We start from the raw sequence: 15825 nt of genomic DNA, 5'->3' as shown, positions 1-15825 counted from the left end.
TGGCTACAAAATGTTTGCCAAAATATATGTATATATGCTGACCCCTGATTACTATTTAGATATTGCTATATATAATTTTCGCTCATATCACAAGGACGAAGCTTTTCTGATAAAGGACACGGAAATAATGACAATTGTGGAGTAATGTTATTTACTATCGTGTTTCTTTTTCTATATTTATGACATTAGATCACAAATAAAGTTTTTGTTTAATCAATTTATTCTTCGTGGACATAATTTTCCCTGTTCCTCAATATATCAATCCTCAAATAATGTTTATGTTGTTGTTGTTGTTGTTGTTGTTTTTGTTTTGTGTTCTTTTTGTGTTTGGATATCAGTGAAGCAATGAAACAGATACAGAAATATGCTTGTACTATAAATCTAATTCATTTAGCAGAAATTAAATCCAGCAGATTATCTGCTACCTTCATATATCAGCAGCACAGTTCATTAAAAGTATACAGAGTGTTTCAAAACAACACCGGCAATGTTTGGGAGCTAATTCCTGACACTAAGGTAAGACAAATATGTAGACCAACCTGGGTGCACAAATACTTCCTTTTGGCACTATGACCAGCCGAAAATCTGTTGTAAAAGTGCAAAAACAGCCATAACTCGAGAGCAAAATGTCGTATTGAAGTCTTGTGAAGGAAAAACTTCATTATTTTTATTCGTAGATTCCATGAATACATAATTCGATGTGGTGCAATAACGAACAAAAATCTTGCTACATTGTCCAAGTTAGAAGAACGCTGTTAAAATTCATAAAAAGAAGAGATACACATGTTTGATTAATCTAGTTTGCCTCAGAGCAGAATACATTTTCCGAGGGGGAACTGCCCCGCCAATAGACATTTCTCTGAGTGTATGATTTACCGTTGGGAGAGCACAGCTTTGTAAGTGTAATTATGAAGAATAAGTTGTATTTTATATCCAATCCATTACTCTCTCTCTCTCTTATCTTTCTTCCTTTTTCTTTTTCTTTCATTTCTTTTTTAAATTTTAGAATATATCCTTAGTGTATTTACATTCCTGAACTAATTCACTATAGGATTTACTACCATACGAACTTCTAACTTTATTATAAATGATAACTGGCTGTTTTTTCCGTCTTACTCTTGTAAGTTCTCCTAGTAGAAGTTCCATACACACGTTTCGTTCGCGGTGCCCTTCCACATTTCATGCCCTAATACGTTTGCGATACCCCGAATTATGTAAATTTTAAGGATCAGTGACAACACCAGAGGGGAATAGGACAAACGTCCGTCCATGGTGACGTCGCCTGCTCTCTGCAAACAAACTGTATTATGATATAAATGAAGTAATATAAAATTATTCTTTTCGTGTACAAAAATTTGCTGTCTCCCATTATTTTCCGTCCCTCCGCTCTCCCTTACTCAATTAATTAAAATTGGCTTAGTCACTGTTAAGAAGCTTTCAGTGAATTTCTGTATCAGTTACTTCCAAAAGATAGGTCTTGTAGAAGTGACCTTGAAACGCGTATTTAATCGTAATGTGAGATATTCTATTCTCATTCCAGCCTTAGAAAAAAATTAGATGTAAACAAACCCCACCTGACTACCAATGAGTCGATGACTAGTGATTGGTTGTTGGTCTCACTGCACTAGTATTCTACCGCAATATAATCCCTACTAAAATATTAATTTGAATAAAAAAATCTGAATGTATCCTTTATGTTGTGATAAGAAACGCAGTAAATATAATATTTAACAACAGATGTAGCTTAATTTCAACCTCACCCAAGTTGGACATATAGTATTTACTGCGCATGCGTATGCGTTCGCGCTAGGACCCCGCTCATTTGAAATTGTAGAATGCAGAGTTTCATGGCGACGATGAGTGACAATAATCCATCTTCGTCTCGTGTTATAAAACACAAAAAAGGACAACAGGAACAGAGGCAATCTCGTTTATATAATGATTTAAGAAAATGCTATTTCCAACATAGCAGTAGTCAGTGTCAGTGTGTTTATTATTTAACAACCAACGGAGCCTTACACTTTGGAAATTATGCAACGACATTAAGCTAGCAGAAGATCTTGCTGTTCACGTCTCTCGCTGCCGAAACACGTGTGAGCCGCGGAGTAATACATTTCGCTTTGTTTACGTCTACTTTGTTCTAAGGCTGGAAAGACTTTAATATGAAGGGTGCTCAACATATATCCTTACCTATTAACGTCTAGACCTTATCAAACATGAATTGAAGTAAGCTGTGCTATTTCTCGACGCACTATCCTGAACTATGTTTTTTTTTTTTTTTTTTTTCACTCAGCTATAAGCTTCTTTACTCAGTCATTGTAGAATTATTTTCCCTGTTCCTCCATCAATAGAAAATTATCTGACAAGTAAATGGTCTAAATGGATGAATCGAGTTACGGAATGAGACATAGTGCGACTGGTAGAGTATGTGAAAATATGTATATGTGCAAAGTTATAGCGGCTGAGCGCCAAGAGAAACGGAGGAGGAGAGCGTCAAAGTTGGTGGAAGAAGGGCTATGCTATGTCATTGAAATACGTCAAATAAACTGTTGAATCGTGAAAATAGTGAAAGATGACAATGCAAACAATGGTAGTTTCACATATTGGCAAAAGCAGAATGGGGGCAGAGTAGATCACGAACCTCCGCCGCCATCATGAAATCCGCCATTTTGAAATCGGTAATACTTTGTGAAATGAAACCGTAGCTGCGAATATACTGAATAAGCAGTCGCGGACAGACGATGAAGAGTGGTCCTCCAGCTTAGGGGTTTGGGCAAGGCTAACGATCTCATCCTGTAAAAAAAAAAAAAAAAAAAAAAAAAAAAAAAGGCACTTGTTCAGAAATATTCACAGAAGCCTCGGACAAGGACTGATAACTTGGCACGACTTCAGCAAACGAAAATGGACATGAGATTTGGAACATGGAATATTAGAAGTCTTTATAGAGCAGGCGCGTTAAAATCCGTAACGAGTGAGTTAGAGAAATACAGCATGGACCTAGTAGGAGTTCAGGAAGTTAGGTGGGAAGGAAACGGAACAGTGAATTCCTGAAATTTTAAGTTCTTTTACGACGAAGAGAACTCTCTACTCTTACTCATAATCGAAAATAAATTAAACAAAGGTAAATCTTCTCTGACGAATAAGAATCCTCATTTCAGGACAATATACATCTATGACAATACTGACCCTTCAAGTCTTGTGGTTAGTGGTTAAGCTTTTTTTCAAAGCAACACTATACATCGTTTCATAATAATTTAATTACTGCAAAAAACATTAATCCATATTTATGTGCTGTCTATTTCAATGTGTGCATTCTTGCTTATTTGACACAAAAGCCCTATGATATTATTTTATGATGATGTTTCTTTTTCTTCCTTTCTCTCTCTCTCTCTCTTTCTCTCTCTCTCTCTCTCTCTGTCTCTCTCTTAACACTACAACTGTGTAAGAGATGTTAAATCTGTGCCAGCTATACGAAGCGGCATTGTCAATCAGGGTTACCACCATTTCTTTTACGAGACTCCCATGAATTTTCATGGGCAACCACTGTCACGTTTAATATTACCCGCCCGTGACGTAATTAAACATAACATGAAATCACCATGGAACGTTTTGTACTTCTTTATTGTGGTATAGCAGGCGTGTGTTAGTTCACTCTGATCTGTTTAAGGTTTATTTTTGCTTTTGTTTCCCTGCATGTTAACGTAACATGCGGGTTTGTTTCGCTTTTTGAATTTCATTTTGGACAAAAAAAAAAAAACGCTCGTTTATTCGTTAGGACAGAAATAGAATTATGCAGATATTATGCCTGCTTTCTTCTTTTTTCATTGATTTTTCTGTGTTTATTTACATACATTTAAAATGTAAAAAATGTCCATTGAAATATCTATTTAAATATTAAAGTAGTATACTATTTATGTCCATTATCTCATATTAGACATTACTTTACTAGATCTATCTACCTGTTTCCTACAACTGGCTTATATATTTATTCATTAACACAACGTTTTTTATAGTGTAATAGTGAACGACAGGTAGACGGTCAGATTTTGAATTGAAAATGTTTAACATCCCTCGACTATGCCCTTTAGGCTAAAGACGACAGATGACCAATGAAAATAAATGTTGTGAAAGGATTGATGACATGAGAATGTGGAAGGAAAGAAGATTTTTCTGAGAAAACCTACGGATATGATGTTGTCATCACCTGGGATCAAACTGGGAATCCTGATGTCATAGGCAAGCGCTTTGTCATTCAACCACCATGCCCCTGTCAGGTTTTGTTCATTGAAATTGTACAGTGACATACAATATAAGACATATAACGAAATACATTTTGTGGCTCAGTTTAGTGTACGTTACTGAGATATTATATTTCATTGAAAATATTGGAGTCTTCAATATTTCTGTACAGAGTTAGTATACATGACTCATCATGTTACAAAACACTGTGTATTTGGAAGTACAAGTTCCACAAAGGTGGATTATACAGTATACGAAAAAATACCTATATGAGTTACGTGGCACGTTTACACTCTAAATGTCAGGCATGTAAATCTTTTAGTTAAACGTCCCATGATTATGTCTGTTAGGATAAGGGAGATGAATGGTTAAGGCAAGTGAATGATGATGGAAGCATTTGTGGAATGAGAATGTGGAAGGAAACGAAGTACCCCCTAGAAAACTCACGGACACGATGAGGTCCATAAACTTACTGGACCGGAGAGCGAACCAGGAACCTCACGCACCAGAGGTAAGCGCTCTACCACTGAGCCACGGTACCAATATAATCATAATCTATCATAATCATTATTATCATTATTTGGAGCGTTGGGATGCCAACTGATCTAATTCCAACAATGAAAAATATGGATTATTCACTTCTATAGATGGATACTTAAAAAAAAAAAACGTCAAGGTAATTTACAAAACCATAAACTCTACAGTTGTGATTTTGATTGCCAACATAACAGAAATATCAATTTCTTATGAGATATTGAACTTTAAACTTCACTGAGAAAAATTCCGGACAGCAGTATATTGCACAAATATACGGAATCCTCTTGCTTACTACAAAAATCAGTACGGAGCATATGTTATCCGTATGCAACATACGCACTGCCCTTGCATGTTACATCATGCCGTTGCAGGATGTCTGGTATCTAACAGTCTTCCTTATATTACATACATATATGTATGTTATGTTCGTCAGCTATATGTTATATACATCCATTTGTATGTGAGCTCCTGACCGCCTATATTGTTTCATACGGAAAGTACGTACAGATGGAACTCTTGTACAGAAAGTATTATAAAACATGCGTTTTCAATTATATGTTCGCTGTACGTTAAGTCCAAAAGCTACAGAATTTACAAATGTAACATACGATTTTACGTAACATACAATTTTTTCCTCAGTGTTGACTCCCGAAAAATTTTCAGTTTCGGAGGTAAGGTGCCTGGCGTCCAACTGATTCATATAATTGCACACTGCTTATCATATGAAATTATACTACATGTGGGAGTTATTCAATTATTTAGCGGATAAATTATTAACATTCTTTTATATTAATATAGAGGACGGAAATTCAGCTTTCGGTGAACATGAATTTTCATCTGCTGGTTTACTATTTAAAAAGTAATGAAATTTGAAGTTTTTTTTCTTTCTCGAAGATAACAAGAATATTTGATATGATTTCTCGGTTTTCATTTAATGGAAATTGCTGGGAATTAGGAAAATAACTTAATTTTATGCTGAATTTGATTACTCTGAATAGTAAATAAATCTCTTTTGTGCATGGTAAAAGAATATTTCCAGGCAGGACGAAAAACAGTACAACTATTCCCAGTGGCGTATTTACGATTTTGTTTCGGGAGGGGCTTTGCTAACTTTCGGGGGGGGCTTTGCCTGGAAATGTGAAAATTCTGCAAGATATTTAATTTACTTTACTACACTAAGTAAGATTTCGGGGGGGGGGCTTAAGCCCGGAAGCCACACCCCTAAATACGCCACTGACTATTCCAAATGTTCGGATTTTTTGCTATTATTAATGCTTCGTGCCCATTGAGATTTACTCATCTCAGTGCTACAGTGTAACATTGAAAAAAACATCAGGAAGTTTGTTTAAAACAGAATGAAGATACTAATTAAACATAAAAACAATGTTTATATATCTGTACAGGGTAAGATTTGCTTGAAATTCTCAATGTCATTTCTTCACTGTCGCAATTAGTTTCCTAAACTAGACATAAAAAAAAAAAAAAAAAAAAAAATGTGCGACAATGAAAACTATTCACAAAGGATTAATCTTAAATTTCTTAGCTAGGTGCTGTGGGAATGAGTGTCATAAAAAAAAGAGAGAGATTGTGTATTGTTGACTCTATTTATATTAGTTCTTCATAATAAACATACCTTTCCCTTTTCAATGTTGTAATCTCCTGGTTGCACTAGTAGGCAACGTTGGAAGAGAAAGAAGAGAGAGAGTCAAAATATAAAAATATTTTCCCGTTTTCAGACGATGAGCATTCTTAACAACTCAAAATTAATGTCAGCACGATATTAAAATCTGGAATTATTTGATATCTTCATAATTCATTTGTTATACCTATAATCAACATTTAGAGTTATCTTACAAGACGACCATAATACATAAACTGACTTCCTTATTCAGAAAAAGAGAGAACAGGACCTAAGTTACGCTGCTGGATTTTCACTTCATTGAAAACTGTCAACGTGACTGAATGTGATGTTTATCCAAGCAGTTCTTCGAAACAAAATCTTTTTAAAATTAAATTTTCAATTTCTTGTAATTTTGTTTCTATATACAGTAAAGCAACGATTATCCGCGAAATTGCGTGGCAAGAGCACCGTTCATAACCAGAAAAAAGACTAAAAATCAGGCGTAAACACGAAAAAAAAAAAAAGTATTTCAGCATAGAAACCATGTGAACACCGAATGTGATTTACTACCACGCAAATCACTCTTCCCAATTCTCGCTTTTCATACCTTACAACACTCGATTTCTGCTTATCAGAGTAGAGTTGCATTTCGAAAGTGCACTATTGTTGGAAATATTGATTTTTACAGTGCAATTTCTTTTTATGTTTTAGAACATACAGTATTTATTTGCATGCGGAAGCAGCAGGGTTAATTTCTTATCGCGGCACTCACAGATAATCCGCACCACAGTTCATCCACTCGTGAATAATCGGATCTTTACTGTATTAAAAATTGCTATATCATGGACACAGTGACTGGCACTAAGGTACTTTGGACATATATTGCTCCACCCGTCTCACTTGCGATATCACTGTCGTTGCAGAGGACTAAAAAAAGATCCATGTTTGTGATATTGTAGGCTCCTTAGTTTCAAGCTCTGAATAATAAATGTCGTATTATATTATTTTTTGTATAACGTAGATTTGAAATATGTAATATTTTAACGTAGTGTCATTCCAAAAAGAAATATCACTTTATGTTCCGTTCACAATACTGTTAATCTAGTGGTACTATAGAGTCATGTAACTTAAGTCTGTCAATATTTGCATGTTTCAAAATTTCATTTTTTTTTTTTATGTGTTAATCTAAAAGTTACAAGTGCGTCTCAAGTTAAATTGTCCACCCTGTATATTCCATATAGTAATGCCCAATCACATTAGTCTATATGGAGTAATGTTTACTGTATATTTTGAAAATTGTTATTACGATATCGAAGGAACTTCAGATTTGCGAGACTGAACTGAGTCTGTTCGGAAAGGAATTGAACATTAGAAAAACTACGATCAACATAATAGTCTTCGATCTGATGGCCAGCGTCGAACTTTGTAAGCATTTCGACGGTAATTACATCACCTTGCCTTGTGTCATTGTGAGACTGCGGCCATTGGAACGAAGTTGTGCGCCGTACTTGTAGTGATTCTATGTTATTAAGAAAAATGATAATTTTGGAAGAACAGTGTATGCATCAAATTTTGATTCAAGACATTTACAGAAACTTTGAAAATGTTGCAGAAAATGTATCGGAAAGAATGTATGGGCCGAACCTAGTGTTATGAGTGATTTCAACGTTTCAAAGCAGAAAGAACATCCATCAAATACGAGGCAAAATTTGAACGCCTATCAACGTCATGTGATGACAATCGCGTTCAGAAAGCGAGCCAGGTTGTGTGTAAAAATCATTTTTGTCGTCCACGAAATAGTTGAAGAAATAGAAATCAGTAAATTGTCCTATCAGTTCAAAAAGTGAAGATACATCGTGTTGCTGCGAAATATAAATCCGCAGAAATCTGTGGAGAAACGTGTAGAAATCTGTGAAGCTTTCCTCCCAGTCAGCTTAATGGGTGAGAAAAACTCTGAGACTCACGAAAGCACGTTAAAGTTATCCAAACGTTAAAGCGGTACGTATTGTTTTGTTTGCTTTTTGTGTTGTTTTTCATTACGAATATGTTAAAAGTGGTCAAACCATCAATAAAAAGTATTATTTAGAAGTTTTGAGGCGTTTGAGGGAGTTTGTGAGAAAAAGATCAGAAGCTTGGAATAACGGAATATGAATGTTGCGCTATGATACTAGCCCTAACCATTTGGCGCTTCTAATTAAGGAGTCTTTGGTGAAGGAGAATACTACTGTTGTACTCCAACTACCCTACTCACCTGATTTAGCACCTGAAAACTTCTTTCTATGTCTGAAGTTGAAATGCATCCTCACCTGATTTGTCCGTTTCTAATCTGAAGAAGAGATAACAAAAAATTCGCTACGAGACTTTACCAACAAGTGCATTTCAAAATGCGTTCCGCCAGTACAAGACGCGCTGTGAACAATGTGTTAATAGTGGAGGAGACTATTTCGAAAGAGATAAATTTGAATAACTACTATAAATAGTAAGTACCATTATACAGGGTATTCCATATACAATGCAACCCGGAAATTGAGCTAGTAGAACTTTTAAAAAACATGAAGTGATACACAAATAATGGTTATACCAAAACGAAGCATTGTTTTTGCATATATTTTTAAACTAGGAAGCAACGATTGAAGTACACTAGGAAACACACAGTGTTGCCAGATGTAACCAAAGGTGTAGTTTTTTTTTTTTTTTTTTTTTTTGCAAAACACGTAAATTGACTCATAATTCATACGTATGGATGTTCTGTCGTTAGTTTTCAGTTTCTTTAGTTGAAGTAGTTTGGAAACTATGCAGTAGAAAAAAGAATTTTTCATTTCCACCGATAACTAATCGGATGTGCCCTCTGTAAGGGGGAGCTAGGGAAATCGTAGTTTTCTTAAATTAACAACACTACACTACTGATGTTAATTTAACACTGAATTGGCAACACTACTGATGTTTCAGTGCATCGAAAGGTATGTTAAGGATCTGCCTACATTATGCAATTCCTGAAAACAATGAAAAAGGAACTTTGAAATTATAATGATAAAACGTTTACTTACATGCACAAGGCAACACCGGTACTATCAGAAATGCTACTGCTACCAGCTCTACAGTAGATACTGGAAGTGTTCTCTGTTTTGATTCAAACACAGATTCACGCGTTTCACTAGGTTGGCAACAACTTTACGAAGAGTAGAAGTGTTAATGTTCTCAATGGCACTGCGAATTTTTGTTTCTAGGTCTTGTATAGTACGAAAATCGTTCTTGTATACCTCTTGCTTTGAGTAGCCCCATAGAAATGAATAGCAGTGTTGCCGGGTGCATGTAAGTAAAGTTTCATCATTATAATTTCAAAATTTCTTTTTTCTTGTTTTCAGGAATTGCATAATGTACACAGATCGTTAACACACCTTTTGATGCACTGAAACATCAGCAGTGTTGCAAATTCAGAGTGCTAATTTATGAAAAGTACGATTTCCCTAGTTCCCCTTCACAGAGGTCTCATCCGATTAGTTATCGGTGGAAATGAAAAATTCTTTTTTCTACTCCATAGTTTCCAAGCTACCTCAACTAAACAACTGAAAATTAACGACAGAACATCCATACATATGAGTTATGTGTCAATTTACAAGTTTTACAAGAAATTGACTTACACCTTCGGTTACATCTGGTTACACTGTGTAGTTCCTAGTGTACTTCAATCGTTGCTTCCTAGTTTAAAAATATATGCATGAACAAAGCTTTGGTTTGGTATAACCATTATTTCTGTATCTCTTCAGGTTCAAAAGTTCTACTATCCCCAACTCCGGGTTGCATTGTATATTGGACACCCTGTATTTAGGAAGTTCGGTTTCTTGCTGGAGAGACCTCGTATATTTTCAATTTTATAATTTAATTGCAACAGTTTTATGTTCTTCTATAGTCTTTCTGTGTGTAAATATAAAAGAATATTTTCACAACCATTTCTAGGGACCTTCCTACGTGGAAATACAAATATAGGAAATTCCAATCTTGTTAATTTAAATAAATAAAAACAAATGAATATCTAACGAAACAAATATTAGAGACAGAGAAAAATCTATTCGAATTATTATGTTTGTCTTCTTTGCTGAGATTTGTCTATATGTATCTTTGTATAACAATATATGTATAAACGTTTGACCACAATATTTGCTTTCTTTGTTAGTTTGTTTTTCTTTTGTAAGCAACTTAATTTCCATCATCATCAGTGGTTTTTCTCCTTTTTCAGAGCGGAGTGGTGAAGACTGCTCTCCACCGGAATTTCTATTGAATGGCAGCCCCCAGCAACACACGAGCAATTTCTCTGGCGTTGGAGCAGTGCTGTTCACCGGCGAGATCGGCCCTTTACGAGAACGAAGGGCGTGTAAGATTAAATGCGTGGAGGGACAGTGGTTTGGACCTCTCTGCCGAGAGGAAGGAGGTAAGATGATTATTTTTTTTTCAACAATAAAGGAAAATGTGCTACATTATCTTTTATAAATTTTTCTTTTATCATATATATCTCGGTGGTAATCATAAAAAAAGGTTTGGTTTCTTTACAGTGCTTTGAAACCTTAAAAAAAAGTGTTTGCACAAGAAATCGGTAGTTGTTTTCCTCGTGAAGTCGATAAGAACCTTATCATGTTTATACTCGTGATGTATAACAGTGCTGTTGAAAGAGATAATTCAATAAGGAAGTTTACGTAGAAATGTGAAGAACTTTTTCAGTATATCCCATTGAACACAAACAAAAAACACGTTTTGACATTTTATTTTTTTTAATATTTTATTTTTGTGAAACCATTTGTAAAATTTCGAAATTTTAATTCGATAAATAAAATTCCACAATATTATTAGCGTTTAACGAAAAAAAAAACTAAAGAGAGAGCAAGAGATATTTCAATCAATAACTCTCATTGAGCTCAATAGAATGATATTCTGATATAAAAGCTCATGAGTTCGAGGAAAATAGACAGAAACGATTTTTTTTTCTTCTCTTTTTTTTTCTTTTCTGTAAATCCAGGTAACTGTTGATTCAGGTAAATCCAAGTAACTGTAGAAGTAAAAAAGTTTTTTTTTTTAGGTTTTGGTCGGAAAATGTTTCTTCCACGTTTCTCGATCTTCAGCTTCCTCTTTTAACTCCCAACATTTTCTTCTATTTCTCAAATTATCGATCAAATCAGTTGTCTTCTTCTTCTTTCTACTCCTCGCTTTCCTTCCATCTTTCCTTCTATGGCTGTATGAAGAAGACAATTTCTTTGAAGGTGTGTTTAACCTAATTGTTGTTCCTACGAAGAATGCTGGCTAAAAGCGTCTCCTCTTCTCTCTTACCCGTTTTAAAACATCTTCATTAGTTACTCTCTCTATATATATCCATTTTATCTTCTCCATCTTTCTCCAACAACACATTTGGAAGCTCTCTAAGTCGTAAAGGGAACAGGTCAAAACTCCCACAGCCAAAACCCCCACACTCAAGAAATGTCAAAACGCCCACACAAACTTTCATAACCCCCATACAAATGGACAAATCTCCCAAATACACGAACGGTCATAACCCCCACAGCCAAAACCCCCAAACTCAAGAAATGTCAAAACGCCCACACAATCGATCATAAGTCCCACACAAACGGACAAATCTCCCAAATGCACGAACGGCCATAACTCTCACAGCCAAAACCCCCACACTGGTAATCGGTCATAACTTCCAACGGTCATAACTCCCACACAAATGGACAAAACTCCCACATATAGCAACGGTCATAATCCCCACATAAATGGACAAAACTCCCACACAAATGGTAAAAACTCCCACATGCAGAAATTGTCACAACTGCCACACAAGTGGACAAAAACCCCACACAATCGGACAAATGACCCACACTCTGAAATGATCGTGATTGCACGTCTTTGTTGCGGCTCTTTATGACGCCCACTTTAGTGTTTCTGTCATTAGAAAACAGTGCAAGAAGAATAGTTGCAACATCAGTTTAAGTGGAATAATAAATGTTATTAAAAAGTACAAGGGCAAGACATGCAACCAGGATCACGTCAGAGTGTGGGAGATTTGTCCGATTATGTGGGGTTTTTGTCCATTTGTGTGGCAGTTGTGACAATTCCTGCATGTGGGAGTTTTGTCCATTTGTGTGGGGGTTTTGTTCATTTATGTGGGGATTGTGACCGTTGCTATGCGTGGGAGTTTTGTCCACTTGTGTGGGAGTTATGACCGTTGGGGGTTATGACCGATTACCAGTGTGGGGGCTTTGGCTGTGGGAGTTATGACCGTTCGTGCATTTGGGAGATTTATCCGTTTGTGTGGGACTTATGATCGATTGTGTGGGCGTTTTGACATTTCTTGAGTGTGGGAATTTTGGCTGTGGGGGTTAAGACCGTTTGTGTATTTGGAAGATTTTGTCCATTTGTGTGGGGGTTATGAAAGTTTGTGTGGGAGTTTTGACATTTCTTGAATGTGGGGGTGTTTGCTGTGGGAGTATTGACCTGTTCCATTTACGATGAATAAAAACAATTTTTATTTCTAAATATTTTTGGTCTGGTTGTACTGGTCAACTTAATTCCTTTTAAATTCTTGAAATATACTTCGAAAAGACACAGTTTCTTCTTTCCTGCTTTTTGAACCTCTACAAGTTGATTGAAAAAAATGAAATGAAATCTTTAAGTTTTACGTCCCACGGTTATGCCGGTTAGGCTAAAGGAGACGGTGATGATGAGAGAAATGAAGAAAGTGGGAGGAAACGGGAGAACCACGAGAAAACCCACGAGCACGGTGTTTGTCCACCACAAAGTTCACTTGGCGGGCGCTGGGATCGAACCCGGGACCCCAATCACCAGAGGTGAACGCTCTACCACTGAGCCACCGCGCCCCCCGTTGACAAGTTGATTGAAAACTTAAAGACATAACCATCTGTGATCGGCGCCGATTTCTGTATAACTTTGAGGAGTGGGGTTCAGGTATGTGTGTTTCGTTATTAAATATCCGAGAAATGTTCCAAACAAATATATCAAAATCCATTGTCACCCTAGGATCTTGATATATTTGTTTGGAACATTTCTCGGATATCTAATAACGAAACACCCAAGGAAACTTAGAAAGGCCAGAGCCCCCTCGGCCGTCCCCAGGGTCGAACCTACGTGTATCAAGAGTACTAATATTAATCTATATTGAAAATCGAGCAATCCAAAACGAAGAGAACATTTTAAGCCAGCCGAGTGTGACGTCGCACTTTGCTTGATTGCAGTTTGCTTAAGTGAAGTTCTGGTGAAATTTAATATGTTTAATGCAAAAGTAACAAACAGACTGATGCTTCATGGTAATCTTTCCCAAGATATCTGTATTTTCATTTCTGCGAAAAGACACAATGTCTTTGAAGGAGAAATATTAATTGGGATGTGCAGAAGATTATACTATATCTTTGATGTAGCCAATGTCTCCTAGATTACTTGAATGTGATCCCTGAAATCCTCTTAGTGCATACATCTCTATAACCTTTTCTCATATAACCTTCCGAAGCACAGGTTAAAGAATGGCTTATACTTCCGTGATTCACTGGTTAAATGGGCAATAAAGCTGTATGTGGCAAATGGATTAAATCTTGCCACTGAGGAACCCACTTAAACAACATAAAATTTATAGTATGAACTACCGACAGTTACAAACTACTCTATCACTTGACAAGATGAATAGTCTGTATCTTCACCATGTTCCACATATAGGTATAGTCGAGGGAAGTAAGGAAGAACAGCGTTACATACACAACCTGTCTTTCTTGATGAGTTAAGCTCTCTTATACTTTTTTTTTTCAACTCATCAGTGCCATTCACTGCTGGGGTTAGGAGTTGATGTGAATTTATCCCTCATCTCTAGACAAAAATCGTGTAATGTGAAGATACTATCCTCAATTGACCTTACTGTTATGTTTTGTTATTATTTATTTAGATACGTATGATTATGTAATTCTGTGAAGATGGGATGTAGTGTTGGTGGGCGTCCTAACATCTAATTAGTGTCTATTTAGCTACTTACAGTACCGGGACTGAGTCCTGGTTGGATAACGGAAAATTAGGTTAAAATGAATATCACAAATTCATAACCCATATAATGGTTGAAAAAACTTACAATGTATATTATAATTCAATAACTTTAACTGACTAAAATCAGGAGTTTCGACTGCAAGCTGCTCCAGTGACATTCAGTTGAACGAAACACTATATATTGAATAAAACACAAAACTATTGTAAAAACTAAACAGGGTTAGGGTTGCCATATTTCAAGAATGAAAATCCAGGACGCTACTAAATTACGAAAATCTTTGAAATACTTAGAATGGAAAGAAGTGTTATATACTAATTTACTTTATTCCATTAGATAGAGTTGTTCAAGTATTACGTAATCACATTTTTAGTCATTTTAGTATACATTCTCCTCCCTAGTCAAGCAAATGTAAGCAGATGATTTACCCCCTCCTTCTGGTAAGTAAAATTGTTATTTTTAATTTCTCAGGATCTGTTATGTTTCGTGGCTTTCAGAGTCTGTTTTAGATCATTCAAGGTACGATGTTTCCTTCATCGTGATGTGTTGTACACTCTTCTAGAACGGTTAATTCATTGCTTTCTTTTCTTGTAAAAAATACTTCATTTTCCCATTGGTGTCTGTTCAGTTTTATTAATTAAAATAATATATTTTTCTTCTTGAACGGTCAGCGGAAAATCACGAAAAATATTGCTTAGGGATTATTGATTAAAATATTTCAGAAGCAAGGTGCAGCTTGAAACAGTACTAAAGATAACAATAACATTGAACAGTAAAACCTTTTGTCCCTGGCCCAATGAAATGAATGCTTCGTTCAATGTTAAAATAGTTAAATCGTGTACTTAATTAAATCCATGTTTTATGTATTCAAGTTTTTTTTTTCAACTTTTGAATTGCCATACTCAGAAGTTGGAGAGGAGAATTATATACCTAATTCTGTGAAAAAAGCAAACTATAATATTTCCTTCCTTCCTTCGCTGAAATCTGGGACATTTAAGCGTCCCGATAAATATTTTCGGGACGCCAAAACGCAGAAGTCGATTTCGTGTCTTTCCCAGGTTTTCCCGGACGAATGACAATCCTATTTATAGTGTATGTACAGTATATTGATTAAAGGAAAACACAAAACTAAATAATAATAATAATAATAATAATAATAATAATAATAATAATAATAATAATAATAATAATAATAATAATAATAATAATATTGAGCCTACAAAACTGAATGTAGTACAGTACTGTATTCTATTGTTGTATGTTTGATTGCTGTGGACCATCGAATGCAGCTGATAACGAAAATGACTAATTTCTTCGAAGATGGACAGTTAAGCCGATGGGAACTTAATGAGAGAGAGATGGACGGCATGATGTTGAAACATATAGCGCCTTATGT

General features: G+C 35.6%; 1 protein-coding gene across 1 annotated transcript in view; it reads left to right on the top strand.

Moving 5' to 3' along the window:
• Positions 1-15825, top strand: part of hig (locomotion-related protein hikaru genki) — a 484097-nt gene that overhangs the window by 215264 nt on the left and 253008 nt on the right. Inside the window, exon 2 of the mRNA XM_081765381.1 lies at positions 10635-10826. Coding sequence (XP_081621507.1) covers positions 10635-10826 — 192 coding nt within the window. The remainder of the gene's footprint in view (positions 1-10634; positions 10827-15825) is intronic.

The sequence above is a fragment of the Thermobia domestica genome, chromosome 7, assembly GCF_964235325.1.
Source record: "Thermobia domestica chromosome 7, izTheDome1.hap1.1, whole genome shotgun sequence".
Taxonomy (NCBI): domain Eukaryota; kingdom Metazoa; phylum Arthropoda; class Insecta; order Zygentoma; family Lepismatidae; genus Thermobia; species Thermobia domestica.
This window is presented reverse-complemented; position numbering and strand designations above follow the sequence as displayed.